Here is a 26,513-nt window from a genome sequence, read left to right on the forward strand (position 1 = left end):
CACAGAACGACGTCGCGCGTAAGTCTCTCGTGTTTGTTTCTGCTATTTTCAATAAGTTTTGATGCACGGTCTTCAGTGGGTATGTGTATGTTTTTCCTAATAGCTGGCCGCAGCTTCTGCTGCATCAGCGGCTCTCTCCTCTTTACTCCTGTGCTTGGTCACGCGCGCCGCGATGATCGTGATGTCGTCCGGCATGCCTCCACCCCACAATAAGTCGTTTTCCTTGGCAAGCCGTGCGAAGGGCGAGTCCCGCGTCCGGTCGAGCGACAGGTCGTAGGCCTTCTGCACCAGCTTGCGCGTCATGGTCTCCAGGTCGGGCTCGGCCCGCACAATCTCGAGCAGGACTTCCTCGTCCACGTTGTCGAAGAGTCCGTCCGTGGCCAGAATAATTAGGTCTCCTTCGAGCACAGGTACCCGCAGTCTCATACCGTTCTCCGGGGTCTCAAACAGCGGCTTCTCGCGCATGGGCGAGTGCGTTCCTGTAGCCAAGTCGTCCACTACGTCGCTGACGAGGTCGGCACCTGCGAAGCCCAGCTGGAAGGGGCAGTTGAAGTAGTGCAGCTGCTGAGGCGAGCGGTACGTCACGTGAGCTCCCTTTCGTCGGCCAGCAGGCGTCAGGTCCTGCTCGCGGTTGATGATCTTTCGCATCAGCGAGCCGTCCAGCGTACCGCGCAGTCGTGCAGTCTCGAGATCCGACGTCTTGTCGCGGATGATAAGGAAGCCCGAGTCTCCCAAGTTGACGCCATGCAGCTCTCCTTGCTCCGGGTCGAGTGCCAGCACGCAAGCCGTTGAACTGCCGACGATTTCCTTCTGGAGCACAGTTGACCACGCGGCGTGCAGCACCTCTGACGGCTCGATATCGTGGTCCTTCGCGTACGAGACCTGTACTGCCTGGTGCGCTGCAACCATCAGCTCCTGCGCATACTGTCGAGCACTCACTCCCTTCTCGAACCACGATCCCACTCCGTCAGCGACACCCATTGCCAGCACATCAACCGGTCCCTGCGTGCCATTCGTTACTGTCGGGACAGACGGATCGATATCAATGGGGCGCTCTTCCGGCACGGGAGCTGCCGCACCGCCTTCCTCTTCTCCGTGGGGCACGACGCCCAAGAAGAAGGCGTCCTCTCCACCTGTATCCTTCTTCGCCGGGTGTGGGATCGACATGGCGAACGAGTGCAGGTAGTACGACCAGTAGTTCGGGTGGACGCTCTTGCTATTGACGGCAAAAACAAAACACAAAACCCACGTCAGATCAGCACCAAACACCATAAACTCCACTACAATCGCCCGTACTGCTGCACGACGGTCTGGTCCAGCGAGGTGTTCGCCGGTAGTCCCTTGCGTGGCAAAATGAGGTTGATATAGTCCGACTTGGCACTGCAGCAACAATCATCAACTCTTGATCAGCAACCCCCCAACACTGAGCATCTCAAATACCCTCCACATACCTGGTGGGGTCGGGATTCAGCTGCGCGTCGTGGCGATGGATCAGCGACGCAATGTCCGTCAACGACACCGTGCCCAGCAACTTGCTCCCCTGCAGCACCGGCAGCTCCCCCACCCCGGACAGCGCCATCACTGCTCGGCACTAAAAAAGCCCAATAATAATAATAAAATTAGTCATCTTCCTCATGAAAAATAAAAATTCTCTCCACGCACGTCTTCGAGCGAGTCCTCGGGCGACACATGCAGCACCTTCCTGGCGGGGATCGCCACCTCCGACACCTAAAACGCACACAACCCCCAATTATCCATCAATCGTATAAACACGCCGCCCTCCCTCCCAGCAGACTCTACCCCGGTAGAACCGCCCTACCTTCATGTTCCAGTCCGAGCGCTTGCCCGTGGAGCGCATGCGCACCACGCGCTGCAGCGCCAGGCGGTTGGTGATGAGCCCCACGACCTGGTGCTGCCGGTTCACGACCACGAGCGTGGCCGAGTTCTCGTTCTGCACCAGGCACTTGACGGCCTCGTCCAGCGTCTGGTCCTCGAGGATGTAGTTGGTCTGCTTGCTGCGGAACTGCTTGGACACCTCCAGCAGGTCGGCCACGCTCATGCGCGACGGCGACGGCAGCGGCTTGGCGCTGGAGAACGCGCGCGCGCGCGCGCTTGAGGACGGAGGAGACGCCCACGAGGCGCAGGCGGAGAGCGCGGCGACGGCGCGTGGCAGGCGCGAGGCCGAGGGCCGCAGGCGGCGCCCGGCCGCGAGCGCGACGAGCCTCTGCATGGTTTGGACGGAGCTATTGGGATAATGGGTATTTATGTCTGGGAATTTGGGTGCTCGCGGGATGGGGACAAAGCCGGACTTATTTTTTTCTCGCACTTAGTGCGGACTAAGTGCGGAGTTGTTGAAGATGGAAGATCGGCGTCTGGTTGAAGTGAATGAAATGAAGCCCAGCGTCGTTTTATTCTTTTCTTGTCTTCTTTTTTTTCTTTGGGCCTGGCGGTTTGGACATCATAGACGCCTGAGAGCAGCTAAGTGCCGCGTAAAGATTAAGCTTGGGGCTGAGCCGGACGGCTGATTTTTTTTTCTTATAGAAGTGTCGCTCGGATGTTGATCGCTATTCGTCTGCAGGTGGATAAAAATACTGTTAGCTTACGTACGATATGTGTGCTGCTGGTGGAAGACAACGGAGGCTGGGGCGGGCAAGACGCAGCATCCGAATTCGTATGTAACCCCCATGGGATGAGTGAGTTCACGATTCCTGATCGCAATGTACCATCGTAAGTATGAAGACCGTCCTGGTCAAGGGGGTCCTGCCAGCTACTGTACGGAAATAGAGTTAGCGATTTTTGTCCGTTTTGACGAATATAGTACTTCCTAGCGAGTATCGTTCGTGTATTGGAGCACGTTGGCACGAGAAAGGGTCCAACGATTAGGACCTAGTATTTGGTATTTCACCACGAAGCCCCAACCATGCAGAGCGTTGCCAAACCTTCAAGCCATGCCGACCTTCCGAAGTCACCTAGCCAGCGCCTTAGTAGTGTATTGAAAAGAGCTATGAGCGTGACCGGTCTTGTCGCTGAAGACCCGCAGGAATTAGAGCGCAAAGCAGCAGCCGACCACGAAGCCCTAGTGCAGCGATTTCAACTGCGGAGAGGCTCGACTGGCAACATTTCCGTCGGCAAACCTTCGAGCCCAAGCTTTGGTGACGCTGCATGTAGTGGGAAGACGGAAGGATCCATGGGAAAGTTGATTGCCAGCAATGACTTTGGACTGCTGGATCGGCAAAACACGTGTCTCCGAGCGGTGACTTCTCCGCTCTTACAGGGCCATCTCGCCAGCACCTGCCACAATGTCCTAATGCTCGGCGCCTACCACTTGCAGGTCTTCTACCTTCCGTTCGCTTATACGTTCTACCCGAATGGGTCAGTTGAGACGGTTCGCACAGGTCTGACGCTGCAGCTAATCCACCTTGTGGACCTCATCCTGAACCTCAACACAGCGTTCATTAGGAAGCGCAAGATCGTGACGTGCCGGAGAGAAATCGCGCAGAACCATATCACCAAGTGGTTTGCACTCGAGCTGGTCTCCGCTGTGCTGGTCAGTATCGCCTTCGGGTTCGAAGACAACTTGCCGAGCCAGATTCCTTGGATTTTGCTCAACTACGACGCTGTCTTGATAGCGCTGCGGGTGTTCCGCGCTGCCATCAACTCGCAACAATTCTGTCTCAGCCACGTACTTCGAGAGAACAAGCAATTGGCGTCGTGGTTCCAGTACTCGCACTTGCTCGGGATTGCAAAGCTCATGTGGCTTACAGTGCTTGTGGCTCACTACATGGCGTGCTTATGGCATGTCGTAGCGAAGCACCACGATACTGTCGCCAGCGTTGCAGAGCAGTACGTTGCCGACGTGTACTACGCGGTTCAACTCACTCAAGGCCAGGGGGAGTCAGCGGCACGTTGGCGGAGAATCTCCTGTCGACTTGTGCCATTCTTGCGGGCTCTGTCATCCTCGCTATCGTGTTCGGCAACGTCGCGCTGCTCGTCTCGAGCTTTAACGCGAACAAAGTCAACTTCGAGCAGAAAATGCACGGCGTGTTCGCCACCATGGACAAGATGGGGCTGCCCCTCAAGCTGCGTGAGCGCGTGCAGCAATACTACGCCCACGTGTGGATGGAGTACGATGACGTTGTCAAGTTCAAGCGGGAGCTCACACACAGCCTGAGGCTCGAGGTCCGGCTGTTCAAATACATGGATCTGATAGGCAAGGTGGCATTCTGGGAGCACTGCTCGACCGACTTTGTGATGCAGATCATCCGCAACCTCGGAGTTCGCGTCTACCTTCCAGACGACTACGTGGTCCGGAAAGACGAAATCGGCGACGAAATGTTCAAGATCAACCGCGGTATTTGCATTATGTCGGAGGTTGCAAGACGAGCCCGGTGAGTGATCGAGCTGACAGAGCTGTGTGGGCTCCAAGCAATTCGTCGCCGAGACGGCTGTCCCAGACGCTGCCGTGGTGGGGGGAGAGTGTTCGAGCTCCCATTCACCCGACAAAGAGCTCCACGTGTGAAAATGCCGACTCGGACCGGGAACGAAATGGCCAAGTTTTACTTTATCCTGGCCAAGCGTTTGGCGAGCTGAGTCTGCTGATGAACTACAGCGCACGGCCACTATTCGAGCTCAAACTTATGTTGAGGCGTGCACGCTTGACCGCGCCACTTTCCAACGCATCATCTCTCGCTACCATGAAGATAGGCGAATCGTGCTGACTACAATGCTGAGAAGCTGTATCGATAGACAAGAGCTTCCGAGTCCACTGAGCGAAGTTGTTGGCGCCGTGACAGATCGGATAAAGGAGAAGGAGCTCTTTGATTCTTCGCAAGTGGAGAAACAACAACAGTGGCGTCGACGGAGATAGTGGAAGGCTTGGTGGCATGGATTGACGAGAGTTTGCCGGATGAGACGATCAAGTATGGCTTCCAGGAGGCGAAACTAGCCCAACTGGTAGCTTGTCAAGATGAAGCTGGGAGAAATTTGTCGAGTGATGACTCTCTGGGGGCGCCTAATAGGGACGGGAGGACAGTCTCACCAGAAGAGACACGGCAACGGAATCTCGTCTTGCCGAAATGAAGAAGAAGTTGGCGGCAGTGGTGGATCTCATGGGTGCCGTGTCTGCGAGTGTGGAGCGCCTAGAAATGTATGCAAAAAGTCGGAATGAAGGCTCGAGCACAAGTTGCTCCAACTGCTCGGCAGCGCGCACAAGCAACGGTGACTTACCAAGAATTCGCCCGTCTGGTAGCCAAGTGCATGGATATGAGGCAACGCTAGCCCCTTCGATAGATAGACCATCAGTACCCAATGGCGAAGCTTCCTCCAAAAGTTCGGCTTCCCTAGTTGTACCGCCCAAGCAACCAGCAAACACAGTAAGTCATCGAGTGGACGCAGTTAGGGCTGATCCAGACAAGCAGGATCGAAATGAGACGCTAGCAGGTCGGCCACACGCATCCACGTCTGAAGCCGAAGAAGCACACGACTTTGGGGCCGCGCGATATTCAGTTCAAGAACGTGACTGCAAGCACCAGCCCCCCAAACACCGCCACAATCGCGTCGGTATCGATGCTGAGGGCAAAGAGAGTCTTCTGAACCACACGCAGCTCGAACTTTCCAGCCGCGATTGAGCTCACTGACTGCGCAGATAGTTCCTGCGGAGTAGCACTTTGAGTCGCAGTGTTCATGAGGTTAAAAACAATTCAACTTGAGGCCCTTCATAGTGTTTTCCTACTCAGTCGGAGCGTTACTGCCATGTGCTGTACTGCTGTTCAATGTTGCGCTCGATTTCATTGAGGTTCTGCGTGTCTGGGCCATGGTAACCGCGTCAATGATGACTCGGCTACCCCGTCGTTTGACTCTCCGGTGGTGTACGTGAGATCGGCCAGAAGAGGGAAAACTACATGTAGAGCGGGTGCGGAGTTCTCCTGCTAGTGGTCTCCAGCCGTCGCCATCGAGTTTCGATGAGCTCTTTTGCTCGCATTGATACCGTGTTAGTCTCGCCATAACTCGTCCGTCACTGTTGACTCGCTACGCGGGGTCGAGCTCCTCGCGAGCCAACCAAGCGGATAGCTTGGTCCGTCCGGTACGTTAGCTTCGGAAGCGTTCGCAGCTACCTGGCTGTCGATCGCTGCTGCAGGAGCTTCAACCGTGTGATTGGCTAATGCCGAATCAATCCAGCTAGCGCCCAGTATGGGCCTCTCCGTCATGGAATCTGGCGTTTTGTAGGGACGACGAACAGCCGGAGTATTGTCCTCAATCACACCATTAAGCTCGAGCTTTCGAGAAATTGGAGCTAAGCTAATACTTGACGCGCTGTTCCGCCTTCGTTTTGAAGGCTGAAGAATTGCGGGTCTCGTTCTCTTGTTTGATGCGCACATTCGAGGTGTTCCGAGCTGCTTCATGCCCAATATGCACTGGACAACACTTACAAAACCGCTCGTCTCGTGTCAGGACGAGGTTTTCCAATCGTTCGATACTAGCGGACATTGACGTCATCATCTCCATCATCGCTGCCAAAGTCTTCTCCGACTCAGCTTCGCTTGTGTCTTCTCCTTCCTCTGATCAGAATCCAGATCGTAGTCACTCTTGTGTGGGTGGACATGAGCTCAGATACCCTCACTAAAGGACCCACCCCTGAAAAATGGCTTAGGTTTGGGCTGGGAGACTCGTCCTGAGGCTCAGCGACTTATTCATGGGCTGAACTATCCGAAGTATGTACTGCCACTGCCACCTCCGGAGGATTGGTCGCTTGAGCTGACCACGATATTCACGTTCAGTTGTTGCGCTATCGCTGGGTCCGTAACCTCACAGATGCCTCGATTGATCATGAACATCTCCGCGCCAGTGTCCCCCTTGCGGACAACGTAGTCGTCAGGTAAGTAAACTCGAGCTTCTAAGCTGAGGATGATCTGCGTTGCAAAGTCTGGAGAACAGCTCATGTACTTGTACAGTCCGACCTCGAGTCCGAGTGTGTGGGCCAATTCACGCTGGAACTTGACGATGTCACCGTCCAACGACTCGTACTCCATCCAGGCGTGGGTGCAATACTGGTGCACGCGCTCTCGCAGCTTGAGCGGGAGCCCCATTTTATCCATCGTGGCGAAAACTGCCTCCATCTTCTGGTAGAAATTCGTCGTGTTGGCGTTAAAGTTCGACACCATGCCGAACACGATATCCAGGATAGCGGAGCCGGTCAGGATAACAAAGGTCGACAGTTAATTCTCTCCCCATGTGCCGTTGTGGTTTCCTTGGCCTTGGATCAGCTGAACAGCGCAGTAAAAGTCGGAACGTACTGCACGCTGACAGGGGCCATGACATCACAGTGATTTTCTTCGACAATTCAAGATGCGGAGTGTCATTAGCACAGCGTCGTAGCGCAAGAGGGACCTTGAGGCGTGCTCTGTTATGCTGTCACTAAAGCTGTACGCGGCACTAACCAGTACGGCTGACACCAGTTCCAAAGGAAGCCACACACTGACGTTGTTCCACGCGATGAGTCTTCTTGACTTCACGAGCTCGTGCTTTCGTCTGAAAGCCGTGTTGAAGGTCAGGATTAAGTCCACCAAGTGAAGAAGCTGCAACACCAGACCGACGCGAATGGTTCCGACCGATCCGTTCGGGTAGTAGACGTACGATAACCACAGGTAGAAGATCTGGAACTGGACGACGCCAAACATGAAGAGTCCGTGACAAGTGTTGGGGCAACCTCCAGGCCGAATGGACGACGTGACGGTCTGCCACGCTTGATACCACGTCTTTCGCCTTGTCAGCAGCATGAGACTGCGAGGTGACAGCAATCCATTGTTGCCGTCGTGGGGGGCCTGTCGGACATTCTCCGGAGCTGGAAGCGCTGCATCATGGCTTCATAGTTGGCCGCCTTCAGCTGGAGCTCGTACAGGTTACGGGACGACAGTCTCATGAGCATCGGCATTTTCAAAGTACTGGAGCGTCGACGCTGTATCGGCTGGATGTTGGTGTTCTCCATGGTGAGTGGGTGAGTGGCTTGTGCTTGCTTGTTTCCCGGGTTGAATTGTTGTGTGGCGTTTGTTCTACTTGTACCATGCTGGATGGACTCGTTGACGACGCAACGGCAAGTGCATTATCTCCAACTGTTTCATGCTACTCCAAGGACACACACAGTCCCGCGAGCAAGTACAAGAGGACGAGCTCATTGCAATAAAAATGAGAGCTGAAAGCTTTACCTGAAACAACCGTCGGTTGTGTGATCCAAATTTGAGTCGACTGGTGAAGGACGAGGGCGTGGAAATTTCTACTCAGTAACAGCGACTTCACATGGTATACAGGTTAGAAGCCAAACAAGCCCTATGTAAAATCTGCGGTACGCAAGTGTACAACCTACCTGCAGCTTTTGCACTCCCAAGAACAACCGGAGCGGTAAAACGGCCGGACTAACGTGCCGACAGTATCCGATTGACAAGGACACCTTTCGTTGGTTTTCTGGAGCCAAAACGCTCAGTCGGGGCAGGTCCTTGATTTATGCAAATCTTTACTTACACCAGCAGCTCGGGGCTATTTGCGCTCGAGGGGTCTCTATCTCGCGTGTCTGGAGCCAAATTGTGTTGCGCTTACGCCTCGCAAAATCTTGTTGCGTGTGGCTTAAACCAAAAGCTGGATCATATTGCACCTGAAGACAGACAGCATAGCACCGCCGCCCCATACTCCGCTATACCCTGTTTCACGCACTCTTCTTCTTCATCTCTTGGTAGTATCGACGGTGGTCCGGGTCCAGCTCGATCGCGCGCTCGTACAGCTCCACGCTCCTCTTCTTGGACTCCTCCCACCCGTTCACGTCGGTGATCGCTCCGAGACGGTAGTGCAGATCGGCGAGCGTGACGACGACCCACTTGGCCTCCGTCTCCATCTCCAGCAGCTCGTCCAGCCACTGCACCTGACTCTTGAGGAATCCCGCAGCGTCTTCAGCCGAGGACTCGACCATCTCCAGCATGGACGTCAGCAGCCAGCGGTAGTAGAACCACGCGCTCTGGTCGTCCGGCTCCGTGAATACAGCCTGCTGGACGAGGCCGATCTCGTCGAACAGCAAATCTGCCGTCAATGGCTCGGGCAGGGAGATGCTGCGGTGGTGCAGTGCCGAGTAATTGGAGAAGTTCTGCTCGATCTTCTGCGTGGTGAACGCCAGTTGGTCCTCCTCGGAGACGCCAGCCAACTTGCACACATGTCGACGGTAGTTCCAGCAGTGGAAATTGCGTTCATCTAAAACAAATATTGGCAAGTCAGCAAAGATAATATTATTGTCACTTTTTGAAAAATAATAATAGGCAAAGTCACTCTTACCGAGATCCAGGAGCTTGTCACACAATCCGATTTCCTTCTTGAGGTCGCCGAGCCCGCGATCGATGATCCACTTGCGCTGGAACCACGCCGAGTACGACTTGGGGTTGCGTTGCAGCGCGTCCTAATTTAAATAATAATTCAACACAATAATATTGTCAGTGTTGCCATCACCCACCCAGGTTAGGCTAGTGCTAACCATGCTAGTTAGCACTCTCTAACCGGCGCAACAATTCTCTAAAACTCCTCACCAGTGTCAGTTTGAGCTCGGTTTTTGCCATCTCTTGCATCTCGGCCGGCGGGTCCTGCGCCTTGGCTGCCAGCGCGTCGATCGCCTGGCGCCGGTAGCTCCAGACCACGTGGAACTCGGGGTTCAGCAGCAGCAGGTGGCTGGTCAGCGGCAGCGCGCTGGGCTCGTACAGCTGCTGGCGCTTCATCTCCAGCACCTTGCCCGCCACCTCGTGGTACATGCGCACCTTGGAGAGCTCCTCCTGGCGCTGCGCATCCGTCTTCTGCTGCTCCTTCTCGCGCTCTACGCTCTTGACGCGCCCGTGCATGGCGGCAGGGTTCCTAGTTGGGTTTTTGTGGGTTGGGATATCCCGGAGTTACCCACCCACCCACCCCGACAGTTCGAACAGTGGGTATTGGGTGGGTTATTAAAAACCCACCCACCCCGCTAAAATCGGTGAAAATCTGTGAAAATCGGTGCCCGGTCGGTGCCTGGAGTTGAATGAACTGAACTTTGAATTGAATTTGAATTGCAAATGAATTGATAAAAGGGAATAGGGCTTGTAAAAACCCATACCCACCCACCCCATATTTTTGTCTTCCTATCGATCGCTCTTGGAAACCCGGGTTTTCCAGAACCCTGCATGGCGCGCGATAGTGATCTTCCGGTTGTCACTCGAGCGGGGATCAAGCTAATTTTTGTACCCATTTTGTGGTACAGCAGCAAGCAGCGAAGATAGTGAAGAGCTCTTGCTTGAAGTGCATCATGTGGAGATACTTTGGATATCTATCGAGGATATCCAAGCAGCAAGCATCTAGCTATCTTCTGCTCGGGAGGTTCTCTGCGGGGCATTAGCTCTTTAGGGCCAACTGAGCTGTGTTGCACAGCGTTTTGCGCCCGTGAAACTGCGGCGACGCACGCCATCGCGCGTGGCACCGCTGATGCGGCTGTCTTCAAGCACGGCGTTGCCATTGGCAATGTATGGCAGGCACGCGCACACAAAGGACTTCCTGTTAGCGCTCGCTAGCGCTGACTCAATGGTCAAAGTTGCAGTGCTGCAGCTGGCAATGGCGACGTCATGAGGAGCGCATCTCGTAGAACCGCGACGTCTTGGGGCGAGTACTGTAAATTCCCCGTTTAGTGGTCGCAAAGGCTGCAACTTCCTCTGCACGCTGGATAGGCAACAGCCATAGAGTCCGCCCCATGATGAAAGCACCTTGTCCCTCGTCCCTGCTGGAGTCATGTCGTGCGGACGGCGAGTGCGCTTGCATCGTTCGGTACAAATCCCGGGTGCTTCAAGGCCTACCTTACCGCCTTTTCCTGTCGAACCGCCTGAAATGTCTCGGCCTTTTCCTCCAATCGTCGCGCCGCACGGATAAAAAAATCCGACATGGCTTCAATCACGACCGTTGCCTGCATGCGCCACGCTAGGACGGACTCCAGTAGCAGATTCGCCCCATAACGCTGAAGAGAGAACCCCGAACAGTATGAGATCTCGCTGCACGCTCGTGGCGGACCGCACGGACGACGCCGTGCAGATGCTGCTGGGCTTCATCGCGCTGTCGTCGCTGTACGCCAAGTGGCACTTCGAGCGGCCGCGGCGGCCCGCCAAGGTCTGGTTCATGGACGCCATGAAGCAGGGCACGTCGGCCGCCATGATCCACGTCATGAACATCCTGTACGCCATCGGCCTCGTGGACTTCTCCGACACGCCCAGCGACGAGGACCAGGTGCGCGGCGCTATGCGCCTCATCGCTATAGGGAGCTGTTCCTAACCGTGTTATCTCTGACGCAGTGCGCCTTCTACTTCATGAACGTGGTGATCGACACCACGCTCGGCGTGTACATTGCCTATTTATTGCTGCAGCTCTTCACCCTCGTGGCCGTACGTGGCTGCAACTTGCAAGTCTGATGGAGTTGCTGGAGGTTGCTAACTAGTGGTACGTTGTTCTTTTGTGCTGCAGACCCGGCAGCAGTGGACGAGTCTGCGGTGCCACGGGTACTACGGCTCGCCGCCGTCGTGGCGCGTGTGGTGGATGCAGCTGCTGCAGTGGTGCGCCATTCTGACCATCATGAAGGTCTTCGTGGGTGGGGTGCTCTACGCCTTCTCGACGCCGCTGGGCTGGGTGGGCTCGCTGCTGTTCTACCCCGTGCACAACCACCCGAAGATCGAGCTGCTCATCGTGATGATCGGCTGCCCGCTGGTCATGAACATGGTGCAGTTCTGGATCCAGGACAGCTTTCTCATGGACCACGAGCAGCAGAACAGCGAGGAGCTGCCGCTGCTGGACCCGGCCGCGGAAGCCGCCGCCTCGGTGCAGAAGCAGCGCGGCATGTCGAACGTCTCGAGCGCGGCCGACATGTACGAGATTTTGTAGTTGCGTTGCATGTGACGTGTGTGTTACATGGAAGCAAGTGCTCATCTTGAGGAGCTCACAAGGTATTAACGGTTGTTGTTGTTGTCGTTGTTGCTGTGCGTTGCAGGCGAACGCACCCCAGAGACGTCATCGAGCGGACTGGGTGAGCGCGGGAGCGGTTGCCGTCGTAGCGTGCGTTGGATAATTCTTCATATATAACGAGCCTTGCCATATTCCCCCAAGCTGCTCTCGATCTCGATAGACATGTGCGCGTGGTGGATGCCATCAGTTCGAGATGACTCGGCCACTTTTCGCACTCGCGTTCTCAGGGAAGAACGCCCGCCACCTCGAGCGTGAGGCTTCGACGCAGAGAAGACCCATTCCTGCTTCAGATCGAAGGGTCGGAAGCTCCATCATCTGGCGCGATCTTCGACGCCAGATGTATCTCTCCCGCCGTGGTGTCGTGTTTCGGCACCAGAGTGACGTGGCAAGTTGAAGGCAAGTCGAGTTGCTCCTCGGCGTGTAGACGTACAAATCCATAGAGTTACAATGCTTGTTACCACGACACGGAATGCAGCAAGTATAATAGCGCTCGCTCCGCGCAGCGCAGCGCAGTCGGTCAGTCAGTCATAAAGTCCTTCAACAGTTGAGCGCTTTGGAGAGCACGACGATCTCCTCCTCCGAGAGCATGGGCGGCTCGCTGCAGCCGTCGGCCAGCGCGTCTTCATCCTGTTTGTCTGGCCTCAGCTCCCTCTTGACCGCGATCTCCTTGTCCGCCGGCAGCAGCTCGATGTCGCCGAAGCGCATGGACCGGAGGCTCGCGCACATGGAGCAGCAAGACACCAGCGCCTCCAGGAACTCGCAGCGCTCCTTGTACCACTCCAGCTGCTCCTCCATCTCGCGCACGTCCTTCTGCGTGCGCTCGCGCAGGCGGTTGACGGCGATGCGGTTTTTGAGTCGCTTGAGCTCCTTCCCACTCACGCAGATATTGTCGGGGAGCTTGATGGTCTCGCGCTTGCGGCGCTTGCGCTGGATCTCCTTCGACGACGGAGACATCGTCGGCGAGGACAACGCTAGCGTAGTTGCCGACGGCGTGGAAGCTCTCGGAGGAGGCTCCTCCTTGATGGGCGAATCAGGCGCCGCGATGGCTGGTGCAGTTGACGTTGCAGCAGCAGCAACAGACGCAGTGACAGTTGCAGTTGACGCAATAGAAAGCTCCGGGGCGTTGGCATCCAGCGCAGCGACAATCAGGGCGGCGAGCTCTGGCATCTTGTGCGTGTGCGGAGTTTGCCCTGGAGCCGCAGGCGCGGGAGCTGCCGGCTCAGGCTCGGGGGTCACAGGCTTGGGGGCAGCGGTTGAAGCCTTGCGAGGCGCTGGATCAGGCTTGGGGGCCACAGGCTTGGGGGCGACCGGCTTGGAGGCGACGTTCGAAGCCTTGCACGCGCAGGAGCAAGGGGCAGGGGGCGTAGTGGTGCTGGCGCTGGCGCTGGCCAGGAGGTCGTCCAGGCTCTTCTTGGCCTTGGTGAGGCTGCGCGTGGCCATGGGGCGCGTCCCCGGCTCGAGCTTGATGCGGCAGCGGCGGCGCGGCTTCTTGGGCATCTTGGGGCGCATTGCAGAGCGCGGGTGGATTGTCGAACTTGCGGTGAATCGAGGACTGACGTAGGCGCGCGGTGCTCGATCGACGATAGACGAGGCCCCGATCTTGATAATCGGACTTTGAAGCGACCTTCACTCTTGCTCTTCAACTGCAGAATCGTGTGGTGCACGTGAACCCCGTCGAACTCGCTGGCACCCGAAAATGAGAGGTAATCTAGCGCCATCCTCCCCCTGCGTTTCACTGCACTTCAGTATCGACGCAGAGTCTCCGGTAGTCGCAGCAACAATGGCCCGTGGACGCAGAGGAGGCAACGGCGGCGGTGGCGGCAACGGCGCGAGCAACCGCGCAACGCCCTACGAGGGCGCGCGTGAGGGCCGCAGAGGGCGCCGCGGAGGAGGCGGCAGCGGCAACAGCGAGCCCAAGGGCCGGGGCAAGGGCGGACGCGGCCGGCGCGGCGGCGACAAGCCCAAGCCGAAGACGGCGGAGGAGCTGGACGCCGAGATGGACAGCTACTGGGGCAAGTCGGAGGAGCACGCGGCCAAGAAGCTCGACAGCGACATGGACGACTACTGGAAGGCCAAGGACGAGCAGCGTGAGTGCATGAACAATGGGGGCAGGCAGAGGGACAGTAATGGAAGACTGATCATATTGTCATAATGCATTGATCCAGCCAAGGAGGAGGACAAGAAGGAGGACGCTGCTGCAGCCGACGCCGAGAAAAAGGAGGAGGACAAGACGGAGGACAAGAAGGACGAGCCTGCTGCTGAAGAGCCCGCGGCGCCCGCCGAGGAGCCTGCCAAGGAATAGATAGACACAGACACGGAACAGGAAACTACCAAGCTCTTCTTCGCTCTGCCCCCAAGTGGACGCAGCACTGAAGTTGGCCGTCGGTGGCGTGATAAGTGCACATATGCCACTGTTGGTGCCGATGGAGAGGCTCTGCCTGAGGTCTTGCTCTATAGCGCCGGGCCGGAGCGAGGGGGTCTCTTAATGACGACGCGACGAGACGCCACGCGGCATGACATGAAATCTGTATGAACGAATTTCTCCTCGAGCTGAGCTCTCTTCAAATACTTGCATTGCCTGGATGGGACACTCACTATTCTCTTCAGCCGAAGACCTCCTGAAGCTTGCCGATGGCAGCTAGCACTAACCAGAGAACACCCACGATTACCGAGAGCATGGACGAGAAGATAGATATGCGGAAGGCCAGCAGCTCCGAACGTTCGCCAAGCCGGCCCGTAGCTTCACCGTACACCGCGGCGAAAATGCCCATCGTCGCGATGGACGTGATACAAAAGGAGCCCAGGTATGTGCACGACTTGACCGTGTCGTGCAGCCCCACCGCTGGTAGCACGCCAAGGATGCCACCGGGCCCTGCGATGCCGTGCACAATGCCAACCAGCAACGCGGTGCACTAGAACAACACGAACAAAACCACACCCCCAAACACGTTAGATAAGGTTTTCCTTCGTAGACATCAGCAGAACGTCGTGCATACCTTCTGCGTCTGCGCGTTCTGGAAGTCGATGGTGGGCAACTTGAAGCCGCAGCACATGGGTCCCGTACCCTGCTTTGTGTCGATATCAGCGTCCGCTTCATCACTCAACTGACTACGGTCCGACAGCAGCTCCTCCAGCGCCACAACGCTTTCACACGGACTGGTCTCCAGCGAAATCGACTCCACACTACCCGAGTGTTGTCGGGGCGACACATTCTTCACCACCACGTCCACCATCACTGCGTCCTCCACCTCTGCACCCTTCGTCTCCTTCTTCAACGCCTCCAACCTCCTGCGTCTTGCAGCAGGCGACGCCTCATCCTCATCACTGAACGTGACCTCCACCTGCTCGTTCGTCTTCTTCTGCCCGTCCTTCAGCAGCGTCCGCTTGGGACTCGCCACCGAGTCGGTCTCCGTCTCCGTTTCCGTCTCCGCCCCTTCAGACCCCACTCCATCCTCCTCCTCGCTCTCACTTTCTCTCTCTTGCAGCTCCGTCTTGCTCTTCACCTTGTCACTTTTCCTCCTCCTCCTCGACGCGCCTCTCCTCCTGCTCATCCTGGCCTTCTTGACGCCCTCATGCACTCCGTAGACGCCCAGCGCGATCATGAAGACCCCCACCAGCACATCCGTCACCACGTTGAGCACCGAGAAGTCGAGCTTTCCGTCCAGCGCGATGAAGAGCACGGCCATGACGATGAGCCCGATGCTGTGGCCGCAGCCCCAGCGCACGCCCAGCGCGAACGAGCGCCACGACGAGCCGGCGGACAGCGTGGCCAGCGCGCTGAGGTGGTCGGGCCCCGTGAGCACGTGGATGAGGCCGAAGAGCATGCCCGTGAGCGCCAGCTGGAGCGTGGAGGCCTGCGCCAATGCCGACGCGTCCTCGTGGGAGGCCTCGGCGATCTCCACGCGCAGCCAGCGGTGAGACGCGGTGACGTCCATGACCTCCTCCAGGCCGACCGACGGTTGTTGAATAACAGTGGCGACGTGCGTCAGGGGTGAAAGGAGCTGTCAAGAGGGACACGCGCTAAATTCTGTGATTGGTGCGTTGGGCTTTTTAGCCGCCATATGGCACGAGAGCCAGATAACGACAAGTCTCCGGTATTTTTAGCGTCGGCGGTTGCTATGTTTGGACCAAAAGGATGTTGCACTGCGCCTGGCAAGCAGTTAGAGACTCACTTTCATCTAACCCGTGGGCGGAGATCTTGTTGGAGTTATGGTGCTGGTGGGGCAGTTCGCTGCTCGGCAACTGTGTATGGGACTGGGCTATGTCTACCCGCTGTATGCGTCGGTCGAGGCGCTGCGCACGCGCCAGGAGCGGGAACTGTTGCAATGGATTGCATTCTGGTAAGCAGCACTTCACTTTAAACTTGCTGCAGTTGTTGTTGTTGTTGTATTTTTTTCGGTGGTGTTAAATTCTTGTATTTATGCAAATCTAAATTAAAGGGCGGTGAACGCCTTGTTCTGGGTCGTGGAGACCGTGGGCGGCACGGTCATCTCCTGGGTGCCATTCTACCTCGAGGCCAAGATCGTGGCGCTGGCGTGGCTCGTGTTGCCATCTTATCGCGGCGCACTTTTGTTGCATCAGAAATGGCTGGCCCCGGCCTTCCAGCAGCACGAGGAGGTCATCGACCACACCATCGCCGACCTCAAGCGTCGAGCTGGCGAGAAGATGGTGCAGGTCTGCAAGGACACGGCGGTGATCGCCCTGCGCAACAGCTCGGACGTCGTGGCTCAGAGTCAGCAGTACGTGGCGGCTCAACTGGTGCAACAAGCTCTGGGCAAACTTCAACCTGCCGCGCCCGCTGAGGCACCAGCTGAGAGTCTGCGGCTGCCGTCGTTGCTGTCAGCTGTGGCGACGGCTGCAACGGGCGCAGTCACAAGCAAACCTGCTGACCCCAAGCAAGAGTCACGTGACGAGCGAGCCGAAGAGAAGGAGAAGGACGCAACACGCTCGAAAAAGGAGTCAAAAGGTGAAACTGATGCTCAGGAGAAACAATCGTCGGCCTCGACTCGCACGGAGAAGGCCAAACAGGTCCTCGACCACTTCAAGAAGCTCATGGTAAAGGGGTTCCAGCTCAAGTATCACCCGTCAGCTGGGCTCGTGAAAGACCGCGCGTTGATGCTCGAGTCGCCCAATTGTCGCTACGTGAGCTTCATGAGCGCGAGGGATACTGGCTCCGTCGACAGCAAGAAGAAGGCGGCGCGTTTGCTGCTCCACAATTTGCGTCGGGTGTCTGCCTCGGTGGTTGAAGAGTCTGCGATGCACGCCAAGATGGTCGAGGACGAAGAAGTTGATGCAAAGAAGGCATTTGTACTGGACAACGGGAAAGCTGTCATGCTGTTTGAGGCCGAGTCGTTGAAGAATCGCGACTTGCTGGTTGCTGGACTTCGACTACTGATAAATGAACACAAGAAGCGGGACTCGGTTGCGATCAACAAATTGTGCTCCGCTGTTGAGCACGTTATGATGCATCAGGCGTTTACGCAGCTCCGCTCAAACGCTGAACGACGATCGCGCAAGTAAAATTCTCACTAAACACACTCGAAAATGTCGAGTCACACTTGCTGAAATAAGATGAATGAACGAATAAATATTTTAGTTGCTCCATCTGTCTCGCATTGTCTGCCATATCACAGTCGGCATCTTCTCCCGAAACCGAGCTGTTCCATTCGGAGTACGTTGCGAGGAGTACTCCATACCGGAATGCTCGTCTTCTGGAGTCGGCTCCTCCGTATCTGTGCCCCGCACACTCTCATCCGTGATTTTCCCACCACTCTTCTGTTGCGTTCGCTTGCGGAAGATTTTACGCCGCATTTTCAACATCTTGGGCGTGATCTCATACAGCTCGATGTCGATCTCCAACTGGTTAATGGGGTGCATGCCGTAGTAGTCCAGTCGGAACGGCGTCAAAATCCTGGACGAGTTGTCGTTGGTCTGAAGCCAACGCGCCACGCGCCTCGAAAGAATAATCTGTCCTCCGAATCCCACGTCGCCGATTTCGCGGCCGATGTACTCAGAGGCGCCAATGTACAACGCCTTGCCAGTCACACGATGGGTCTGCATGATCAAGTTGCCCTCCTCCGCTGCGCTTGTGTCGTGAATGCCCATGCGTACTCGAATACCACGGAAAAGAAGCTGCGGCTTTAGACCAAGGGCCACCTCTGTCTTCACAGAAGGCACGAGGCCTTCCAGCGCGGACGGCCACTTCACCTGCAGCAACTGAAGCTGCACCTCCAAGCAATAATTCACGGCGTCCGGAATTCTGTGGAAGGCCAACTGGAACGCATCTCCGGCCGTCGTGATCTCATAACCATTAAACTTGGGCAACAGAGAGCGCAGCAAGTCGTCATGGAGGTCCTGAGCCGTGTCAATTACAGCCTCCGGTGCCTGGGCCCACAGCGCGCTGGAACCTTCAATATCTGTATTCACGAACACGGGCTTCTCCGGTGGCGCAGTGGCCTCGTACGTCGCGTACGAGTCGTGTCTTCGATTGGCGCGTAGATTCGCCCACTCGGGCGAGTTCTTGATGTGCGTCGGGATGATCGGAGACAGCATCCTGATGCAGCACTGCTGACTTCCCCCCATCACCAGCGCCTGAGCAGCTCCGAACAAATAATACAGCATCGTCACAATTCCAACCACGTAGTCCGGGACTGCATCCACCTTGTCCTGCGGCATGCACAGCAGCGCCACCTGCAAGAAGCAGTAGGGCAGCGTGAAAACCGCACACACGATCATCAGCAGCTTGAGTCTCCGATACAGCGGCGAGGCCATCACCACGCCGTGAATGTGTTCATGTTTCCTGCCTGAGAACCTCAGCACCACCAACGCCCCCGTGGCGTAAAAGACCGAGAAAATAATCCCTCCCAGCTCCACGAAACTCAAATACTTGTACGCGCGGTTGTATCCGTCGTGAACAATGACGATCGCCAGTCCGGCGCCGAGAAATAATCCCACAATAATCCATCCGCGCCACACATATTTCACAATCGTGGCCTTCTCGTTCTGCTCGCCTCGGTCCAAAGTCCGCATCGCGAGCTTGAATAACTCTCTGGATAAAAGAAAAATCCAATACGCGCTCAGGATAAAGAACAGATTTTCCGCCAGGAGTAGTGCAGTTAACGCCGTAGACAGCGGGACGTCATCTTGGGTCAGTTTAGTAATGTACGCGGCCTCTCCGCCGTCGTCCTTGCTGTCGTTGTGCAGCAACTCGCTCATGGTCACGTCGGCCTGGGTGGTATCGGAGCCCGAGCCGGATTGGTCCTTAATCTGGTCAATTACTGCATAGATGGCGTGGATAAGGTAGGCGTAGAAGACGCCGCCCGCCAGCGCGTGCAGCGTGGAGCACAAGAGGAACATGGCGATGACGAAGCGCACAGTGGAGCGGAACATGTCGCCGCCCAGCTTGCGCATGGCCCAGGCGGCCAGCATCGTCATGCTGCACGAGAAGAAGAGCGTGAAGCAGTACGTGTACATCCAGGCCATGTTGACGCTCGAGTTGCGCACCCACACGGCCTCCGCAGTCGTCATGACCGACTCGGGGTGTTCTTGGGCAGGTTTGTTGTGTTGTGACTCGGGGCATCCACTGATCGTAATGTGGTGTTATATATTGGAGGGATATGTGTAAACAGAGGATAGAGAGGCGTACGAAAATGGTGTGTTATATAGTGGAAGGGTTCTGGAGAGAAAATTAAGAGGAATTATGACTGTTGCGGAATGAGACGGGAGACGCACAGATGGTGCCGGGTTGTGGAGAACGGATTTTTGCGCTGTGCTTCGCTGGAATGTCAGCTGACTGACACCTGGCAACCAACTCGAACGAGTTGTGCTGGTGGTGAGTAGTGCCATGCGTCAATTGCCGAGAAGGCATCGGCCATACACTTCGAAGAACATTGGGCTTCAATTAGTCAAGCGCCATCAGCGTCGGCGCGATTACGAGGTCCTGCACTGGTTCTGCGTGCCGAGTTTCCCTCCACCGCCTAATCTGCCGTCGCTCGTCGTGCTATCCGGATACGCGAAGATGACCGTCTTGATCAACGAACGGAACTCCTGCCGTTGTGGAGCTCAGGAACCTAACGGAACCCATTATCTCTAACAAACAGGGTGCCTTGCAGGTCCTGCCTGACACACTGGAACCTTGGGTTTAAGGTTTAAGTTAAGCTTACCTAATCCATGCCGGTCTTGAACTCATACGAGTGCGAACATATTGAATAATATGTGTTGGTCCAACTGGCCATTCAGTGGCAAACCTCGAGCTGCTCCACGTTTCATCTTGGTCTTTCGTTTGCTCTCCTCAGCAGATGAAAACACGCTCAATAACGCGAGTTTACTGTCCAGTGGGAATTCAAGCACTCGGTCGATCGGCTTGAGGTGGTGCTTTCGGAATTCTGCAGCGGTAAGTGGGTTGCTTAGGTTTGTCAAGGCCGGGAAAAGTAGGCCAGCGATCGCAGAGCATCCGAGGAATTGGCAGGTTAATTGTTCGATACTCGCTGAAGTTCATCCGCTCATCCATCGTTTCCTTTCCGCTATAGGCCAGCTCTTCCAGATTGGGGCATTTCTCAACGATCCTGTTGTCGTCTAGGTCATATCGGAGGTTGCTGAGGCTCAAAACCTTGAGCTTCAGGGTGCTTTGATGCTAATACCAGGCACTGCCTCCATATCTGCCATTCTCAGGCTGCCCAGCCCTGTGAACGCTAGCGATTCTAGCAGGGAGTACGCGCTGGCTCGCCTTGAAAAGACAGCATATGCGAGCCACTTCCATCGGTGAAAGCTAGGTTGAGCACCAATTAATTCTAAGCTGGACTTTACCTCTCGGGCTTCGTCTTCTTGTCGCTCACGTCATCTACCAAGCACTTCGCATTGGAATCAATTCTTGGGCTTACGAGTTATGTCTACACGTACTGCATCCGATCTGTTTTAAGCACGCAATTTGTGTAGATATCCGCCTTCTTTCGCCAGCTCATAGAATACGCCTTCAGAATCCTTCACGAGACTCTGGGGCGTGTCAAATTCCACGACTTCACCTTCGTTTAGCACCAAGATGCGGTCGGATTCCAGCACTGTCGCAAGACGGTGGGCGATTGTCAGCACGGTGGCGTCTTGAAACTCGCGGGTGATCATTTCCTGCAGCCGTTGCTCGGTGGCGTGGTCGATTGCCGCAGTAGCTTCATCCATCACCACGATGCGACTGCGGCTGAGCAGCGCGCGACCCATGCACCGTAACTGTCGCTCGCCCACACTGAAACAGACTCGACTTCCCCGCTCCAGTTCGACCGACGACGCCGACTTTCTTGTTACTCTTGATGCTGAAGGAGACGTTCTTCAGCACCGCTTCATCTCCGCTCTCCTTGTAGCTGAAGACGACATTATCATACACAACCGCCCCACCACGCGGCCATCCTGCAGCAGGTTCGACTTGTATGAGCATGTTGTGCTTGCCCTCTGGAGGGAGCGAAGCGTACTCCATCACGCGCTCAGGGCTAACCATAATGATCTCCACATACGACCATTGCCGGACAATGTTGGCCAGGCCTCCGTCGACGTTGCGAGCGTAGGTGAAGGCCAACCCCACCAGTCCTGGCGACAGGAAGGCTCGGAGATACACCAGCGACGACACAATGCCAACGACAACAGCACAGCCGACCAACTGATTGCGAACGAGATATCACTTCTCCGTGACTGTCTTGATATACGCGACCTTGTTGTACTTGTTGATGCGCTGGAACATCGTGTTCGTCATCCGAGAGACACAGTCCGGACCAAACGCTCGAATCACAGCAGCTCCTTCTTCACACTGACTGACAAGACTCAAGACGGGGGAAGATACGACTCGCTGCAAGCGGGTGATTTCGCTTGACGAGGACAAGTAAAAGTTCGCCACCTTGACATAGATCCAAGCGAGAGGAATTACGAGGAGACCCAAGAAATTTACCATATACGCTGCTGTTGCCAACTGGCACACGGCGACGAAGAAGTCCGCAAGAAATCCACCGTAGATCAACGGCATACGGAAATCGATCGAGCCCATGTCGGTCGCGTAGCGGTTCACGATTCGGCCGATGGGGTTCGTGTCGAAGAATCGCATGGGAGCACGCAACAGCGCGTCCGTCATGGCTCCAAAGAGGTATCTAGCTCCCCCGAGCCCGACCAACACGACGCAAACGGATCGAACCAGAACCATAAGCGCTCCACCGCCGCCTAGTAGCGCGTAAACGATGACGTTCCTCTTAGTGATTTCGTCGTCGATCTCCAGACCTTCGCTGGTCCAGTGGTTGAGCCAGAGATCGCTGCCAATCTGGAAAGCTTGCCACAACAACTGCGAACACGCACATTTTCATCCCGCCTAACGCCTTGAAGTAAGCCCAGAAGACTTCGCTCGCGACTCGTCCTTCCCGCCTCGCTTCGTCCTCCACAAACTGTCCCGTAGAACCATTTTCCTTGTCAATCCGGCGTTCGCTCTTCTCAGGTGCATCGATGTTAGAAGCTGTCTGGTGCTTGGAATAGGAACTCCGACGCTGCTTTGACTCGCGTCTTTCACCCTGAACGACGCCGTTATCTACGGCGAATCCAGGATAACCACATCGGCATCGAAGTAACAGGCTCGAGCTAAACTCACGCGAGCCTTCTGGCCTCCAGACAGGTTAACGCCCTTGTGTCCGATTTCAGTCGCATCTCCTGCTGGAAATTGAGCCAGGTCCGGCAGCAATTCACAAGCGTCGAGTACTTTACGATACTTGGCGTCGTCAAAGTCGCACCCAAACACGATATTATCGCGGATGCTCATGTTCTGAATCCACGGTTGCTGCGAGTAGTAAGCCACCCTCCCGCGGACAAATACATTGCCAGCGATTCTTTCCATTTCGCCAAGTAATGCTGAGCATAGTGACGACTTACCAGCCCCCACAGCTCCGCGGACAACCACCAGATCTCCTCGCTTGATGGTAATATTTACGTTGGCCAAGACCGGAGAGTCTGCTTTCCACCCGAAGCTCCCATTCTCGACCGATACAGCGACGTCTTCTGCATGCGATGGATCCTCTCTCAGTACATTCGATGCGTTGTAGTCCGCGTGAGATAGGTATTCTGTAATACGATCCAGCGCGACTTTGGAGTGAAGACATGCCTGGATGACGCTGGGGAGCTCTTGCAACGGGCCGCGTAGTGCGTTAAAGAGGGCGAGAGCCGTGAACACCTTGGCTGCAGTGAGAGGCTGCCCCATCCCCACCGAATATACAGCCAGCGAGACAATAGACACCATCAAGGGCGACGCCCACACCACCAGCTCCTCGAGAGAGCACGTCAGCAGGAAGGACCGCTGGGCCTTCATCTCCGTCGCTCGGCGGTCTGCAATACGCTCTGCGAATTTACCCTCCCACGCGTTAAGCTTGACGACTTGCATGACCCCAAACACTTCCTTGATGGCCTTCATTCGTCCGTCTCGCTGCCGCATCATTTCCCTGAACGCGTCGACACTCACCTTCCCCACGAACATCCCAGCGAGTGTCGAGGCCCCGATCACGCCCAGGCCAGCGAAGGCCGCGGCGCCAATGGCCCAGTAAAGCAGATAGACCACGCCGCCGATCTGGATCGGCAGGATCCACGCACTGTTGATGTAGTGCGCAACAGTGGAGACGCTGTTGGCGTCCAACGTGAACAGGTTCGAGATGTCGACGGCTGCGCTCGAGTCGGCCCTCGCTGCGTTCCGACGCAGTGTTTTCTGGAACAAAAGAGCCTTCAACGCGGCAGTAAGGCGCAGCCCAAGTACGTCGAGGTAGTACGCCACGTGGGCCGACACCAGAGCGTTCGCCAGTCGAGAGGCGAAGAAAAGCCCCAGCCAGACACTCAAGTCCCGCAGGTCGGTGGCTGGCGCTGCGAAAGCTTCAATGACGTGGTGCAGCACCACCGGTGCGAACAGGCCGCACGCTGCAGATATCAAGGATGCGGCACCGCAGACGGCCAGCTTTGTGCCGTAGATGCGGGCCACGGCACGAAACAGCGAGCCGTCGGACGGCTCCAGGTGCGTAAGGAAGTTGGCGAACGCCGTCTCCGTCCGGTTGGCCGCTTCTAGTTTCCATAGATCATCGTCCGTCAGGGGCCGCTCAGCTACGAGCTGCATCAGCGGCTCGGCGAAGGAGAAGAGCAGGCGAGAGGGACATGACGCGGCTTGAGGGCCATCAAGTGGGCCGAGTTGGGTCTGCTCGGAGTTGTCGGAACGTGGCGTAGGCTGGCCCCTTGCGTCCGGACTTGTCCAGCAGTGAGGCCATGATCCGCAGGGCCTCCGAATATGGCATTTTTATTTAGTAGGTTGGGCGTTGCTGAATAGATTATCCCCTGACGCTCCTACCAATACAACAGTACATTATGGCATTGCCCCCAACGTACCACAATAAATAGTATTATGAAAAGCATGAAGTCTATTAACACGACACCAGTTAGCTTATCATCTAGCTCAAATTGTCCACAGTCGTTGCATCCCAGTACGACCGATTCTGGCGGAGAAACAAAATCGTCTCAAGCGTGCGTGGCAGTAGGCCGTGTCGTTGATGACCAAACGTCACCCGAGCAATGCTGAAGAAGCGTTCCACCACGTTCGACGTGGGTGGGATGCTCTTCAGCTGCTCATACTAGACACGGTCCTGTGCAAGCCGCCGGCGCTTCCGAAGACGCTCCACGAACGACGCGGTTGGATCCTCCTCCTCTTCACTCGCGGCCGCGTCGTCCGGTCCGGCAGCTTCGAAGGGCTGCAAAGCGGCCTTTTCAGCACGCGTCAGCCGCTGCGCCTTCCCGCGGAGAACGCGTACACACCCAGCCTCAAAATCTGGGTTGTGCACAATGTTGGTCCGAGGCCCTGCAAAATAAAAACCATTATACAATTGTTAGTAAAAATATTAAACACAAATTCAACAGTTATAAACTTACCAATGTAGCGCCCATATTGTGACTTGGCAGCGATCAGCTCGTCGAACCACTCGCGAACGTCCAGCAGGTCGACGTCGTGTCTTGAAGGGCCTTCGAGACCGACTCGATGTCGCACAGCTCCTGGTACAATGCCCGCAGTCGCTTGTTCATCGCCGGCGGCGGCAGCAGGTCCATGAGGTCGTCGTCTTCGGCGTCAAGAAACTCGAGCTGGAGGTAGCGCCGTACCATCTCGAACGTAGAGCTCCAGTGCGTGTCCTGGCGAATGACAGGCCGAAGTGGCGTTTTCAACCTATTTTGTAAAAAAATTTACAAAAGTACACAAATTGTGTTAGAGACATATTGACACACCACACATACACATTAGCGCTTACCGTAGTTTGGCAGATTGGGTGAGAGTACGCAATTTTACCATGAGCGCCTGCACAGCAGCCAGGTCCTCCTCATGCGACGCCATGTCCGCCTGAACAGCAAGGTTCAGGCGGTGGCTTGCGCAACCAACAAGCGGCACACTCATAAGAGTTGCCAGCCGCCGGTTTACGGCGCAGTTGTCAGCTACGAGGAAGCGACACTGCGCCAGCTGTACGCCGTAATCGCGCGGCAGCATGGTCGTTAGAGACTCGAGATGGCCCTGCGCGGAGAGAACGTCGTCCAGCGCGTCCAGCAGCGGGGCCATGCTGAGTAGCGTTGTCTTGGGACAGCCGTTCACCTCATAGCACGCGAACACGGCGATGTAGTGCTCAGATGCGTGTGTCCAGCCGTCGAGCATGATGCCGAAGCGTGCTGGGAGCTCCGACGCAATCGAACGCTCGACGGCGACGACGATCCCGTCCATGCCAGCCCGCAGCGCTTCCTCCGAGATGGGGTCCAGGCTGGAGTAGCTGAATAACATCCATAAAGTAAAGTTGTTAGTTTCCGTAGTAATGTAAACACAATGACCTTATGCATACACGTACCGCCGAGCTTCTCGGCTCTCACAAAAAGAGAGTGGCAGGTTCCACATGACAATCCAAACCATCCAGCCGTGGAGATTGAGCGCCGAGTGGCGGACGAAGTTCACGAGGGAGCCTTTCTCCGCCGTCGTAGCGTCGAGCATGACGGTCTCGTAGTCAGGGTGCTCCCGCCTGATATGTTGCATCAGGTAGGAGTACCCGTTCCTATCGGTTTGCTTCCGAACCGTGCCGCAACGGCAACGGAAATACTCGAGAATCACCTCGTCGTTCTCGTCGCGACACGGGCGGAAGTAAAACCCCGAGACTTGGGAGTTCGTGTAGGTAGGGCGAGGGGGGGCGGATAGCGCGAACCATGCTGGATGAGGTCTTGGAGGCTTGAGAAGTGAAAATTGAAAAGTGAACGCTGCCAAATGAGCTGCAACTAGCAACGCAGACAACCAGTGATTCCAGTTCTTCTGAACGACTGGAAGCGAGAAGATGGCTGGTAAAACGCTACCATTATTATATAAAGGTAACTGTCATAAATTATGTAATATCACAAAGCACATCAATAAATTATCACGGTAGATGGCTGAACCCGCCGAAATGCGTAATTTATTGTTATTTTCTGAAATAATGTTATTGACAATGCTATTTTCGGAGGCCCTGATG

General features: G+C 56.0%; 13 protein-coding genes across 13 annotated transcripts; 4 read left to right on the plus strand and 9 right to left on the minus strand.

Annotated features, from left to right (window-relative positions):
- Positions 1 to 105: 105 nt before the first annotated feature.
- PHYSODRAFT_398151 (hypothetical protein) lies at positions 106 to 2,095 on the minus strand (the record flags this gene model as incomplete). Its single annotated transcript, XM_009538182.1, has 5 exons — positions 106 to 1,216; positions 1,297 to 1,380; positions 1,452 to 1,591; positions 1,663 to 1,728; positions 1,820 to 2,095. Coding segments are annotated over 5 exons (1,677 nt in total), but the record flags the coding sequence as incomplete, so codon positions are not given.
- Positions 2,096 to 3,307: 1,212 nt separating this feature from the next.
- Positions 3,308 to 4,892, plus strand: PHYSODRAFT_319078 (hypothetical protein; the record flags this gene model as incomplete). The annotated part of the gene is made up of 3 exons (XM_009538183.1): positions 3,308 to 3,858; positions 3,885 to 4,371; positions 4,833 to 4,892. The coding sequence occupies 3 exons, from the start codon at positions 3,308 to 3,310 to the stop codon at positions 4,890 to 4,892; spliced, it is 1,098 nt and encodes a 365-aa protein (XP_009536478.1).
- A 1,809-nt stretch (positions 4,893 to 6,701) lies between these two features.
- On the minus strand, positions 6,702 to 7,160 carry PHYSODRAFT_254208 (hypothetical protein; the record flags this gene model as incomplete). The annotated part of the gene is made up of 1 exon (XM_009538184.1): positions 6,702 to 7,160. The coding sequence occupies one exon, from the start codon at positions 7,158 to 7,160 to the stop codon at positions 6,702 to 6,704; it is 459 nt and encodes a 152-aa protein (XP_009536479.1).
- A 1,535-nt stretch (positions 7,161 to 8,695) lies between these two features.
- PHYSODRAFT_565126 (hypothetical protein) lies at positions 8,696 to 9,869 on the minus strand (the record flags this gene model as incomplete). The annotated part of the gene is made up of 3 exons (XM_009538185.1): positions 8,696 to 9,231; positions 9,313 to 9,433; positions 9,561 to 9,869. The coding sequence occupies 3 exons, from the start codon at positions 9,864 to 9,866 to the stop codon at positions 8,696 to 8,698; spliced, it is 963 nt and encodes a 320-aa protein (XP_009536480.1).
- A 1,156-nt stretch (positions 9,870 to 11,025) lies between these two features.
- PHYSODRAFT_340107 (hypothetical protein) lies at positions 11,026 to 11,916 on the plus strand (the record flags this gene model as incomplete). The annotated part of the gene is made up of 3 exons (XM_009538186.1): positions 11,026 to 11,268; positions 11,334 to 11,423; positions 11,503 to 11,916. 3 exons carry the CDS (start codon positions 11,026 to 11,028, stop codon positions 11,914 to 11,916), a joined length of 747 nt encoding a protein of 248 aa, XP_009536481.1.
- Positions 11,917 to 12,534: 618 nt separating this feature from the next.
- Positions 12,535 to 13,506, minus strand: PHYSODRAFT_254152 (hypothetical protein; the record flags this gene model as incomplete). Its single annotated transcript, XM_009538187.1, has 1 exon — positions 12,535 to 13,506. One exon carries the CDS (start codon positions 13,504 to 13,506, stop codon positions 12,535 to 12,537), a length of 972 nt encoding a protein of 323 aa, XP_009536482.1.
- Positions 13,507 to 13,771: 265 nt separating this feature from the next.
- PHYSODRAFT_288832 (hypothetical protein) lies at positions 13,772 to 14,310 on the plus strand. The gene is made up of 2 exons (XM_009538188.1): positions 13,772 to 14,084; positions 14,163 to 14,310. Exons 1-2 carry the CDS (start codon positions 13,778 to 13,780, stop codon positions 14,297 to 14,299), a joined length of 444 nt encoding a protein of 147 aa, XP_009536483.1. The 5' UTR covers positions 13,772 to 13,777; the 3' UTR covers positions 14,300 to 14,310.
- A 290-nt stretch (positions 14,311 to 14,600) lies between these two features.
- Positions 14,601 to 14,891, minus strand: PHYSODRAFT_526684 (hypothetical protein; the record flags this gene model as incomplete). The annotated part of the gene is made up of 1 exon (XM_009538189.1): positions 14,601 to 14,891. A coding segment is annotated over one exon (291 nt), but the record flags the coding sequence as incomplete, so codon positions are not given.
- An 81-nt stretch (positions 14,892 to 14,972) lies between these two features.
- Positions 14,973 to 15,932, minus strand: PHYSODRAFT_526273 (hypothetical protein; the record flags this gene model as incomplete). The annotated part of the gene is made up of 1 exon (XM_009538190.1): positions 14,973 to 15,932. The coding sequence occupies one exon, from the start codon at positions 15,930 to 15,932 to the stop codon at positions 14,973 to 14,975; it is 960 nt and encodes a 319-aa protein (XP_009536485.1).
- Positions 15,933 to 16,206: 274 nt separating this feature from the next.
- On the plus strand, positions 16,207 to 17,517 carry PHYSODRAFT_319083 (hypothetical protein; the record flags this gene model as incomplete). Its single annotated transcript, XM_009538191.1, has 2 exons — positions 16,207 to 16,337; positions 16,437 to 17,517. 2 exons carry the CDS (start codon positions 16,207 to 16,209, stop codon positions 17,515 to 17,517), a joined length of 1,212 nt encoding a protein of 403 aa, XP_009536486.1.
- A 72-nt stretch (positions 17,518 to 17,589) lies between these two features.
- Positions 17,590 to 19,524, minus strand: PHYSODRAFT_340112 (hypothetical protein; the record flags this gene model as incomplete). The annotated part of the gene is made up of 1 exon (XM_009538192.1): positions 17,590 to 19,524. The coding sequence occupies one exon, from the start codon at positions 19,522 to 19,524 to the stop codon at positions 17,590 to 17,592; it is 1,935 nt and encodes a 644-aa protein (XP_009536487.1).
- A 1,386-nt stretch (positions 19,525 to 20,910) lies between these two features.
- On the minus strand, positions 20,911 to 24,109 carry PHYSODRAFT_306283 (hypothetical protein; the record flags this gene model as incomplete). The annotated part of the gene is made up of 5 exons (XM_009538193.1): positions 20,911 to 21,216; positions 21,272 to 21,640; positions 21,692 to 22,280; positions 22,324 to 22,549; positions 22,888 to 24,109. 5 exons carry the CDS (start codon positions 24,107 to 24,109, stop codon positions 20,911 to 20,913), a joined length of 2,712 nt encoding a protein of 903 aa, XP_009536488.1.
- A 153-nt stretch (positions 24,110 to 24,262) lies between these two features.
- PHYSODRAFT_288834 (hypothetical protein) lies at positions 24,263 to 26,510 on the minus strand. Its single transcript, XM_009538194.1, has 3 exons — positions 25,284 to 26,510; positions 25,016 to 25,201; positions 24,263 to 24,992 (listed from the first exon to the last, which is right to left on the minus strand). Exons 1-3 carry the CDS (start codon positions 25,799 to 25,801, stop codon positions 24,761 to 24,763), a joined length of 936 nt encoding a protein of 311 aa, XP_009536489.1. The 5' UTR covers positions 25,802 to 26,510; the 3' UTR covers positions 24,263 to 24,760.
- Positions 26,511 to 26,513: the final 3 nt, after the last annotated feature.

The sequence above is a fragment of the Phytophthora sojae genome (genome assembly GCF_000149755.1).
Source record: "Phytophthora sojae unplaced genomic scaffold PHYSOscaffold_11, whole genome shotgun sequence".
Classification (NCBI taxonomy): domain Eukaryota; phylum Oomycota; class Peronosporomycetes; order Peronosporales; family Peronosporaceae; genus Phytophthora; species Phytophthora sojae.

Bases quoted from the DNA above. Each gene is read 5' to 3' on its own strand.
- PHYSODRAFT_288834 (XM_009538194.1), bottom strand. From the start codon at position 25,801: ATGTTATTCAGCTACTCCAGCCTGGACCCCATCTCGGAGGAAGCGCTG. The intron at 25,202-25,283 runs GTAAGCGCTAAT...TTTACAAAATAG, and splicing joins ACCCAATCTGCCAAACTACG to GTTGAAAACGCCACTTCGGC.
- PHYSODRAFT_288832 (XM_009538188.1), top strand. From the start codon at position 13,778: ATGGCCCGTGGACGCAGAGGAGGCAACGGCGGCGGTGGCGGCAACGGC. The intron at 14,085-14,162 runs GTGAGTGCATGA...GCATTGATCCAG, and splicing joins GAAGGCCAAGGACGAGCAGC to CCAAGGAGGAGGACAAGAAG.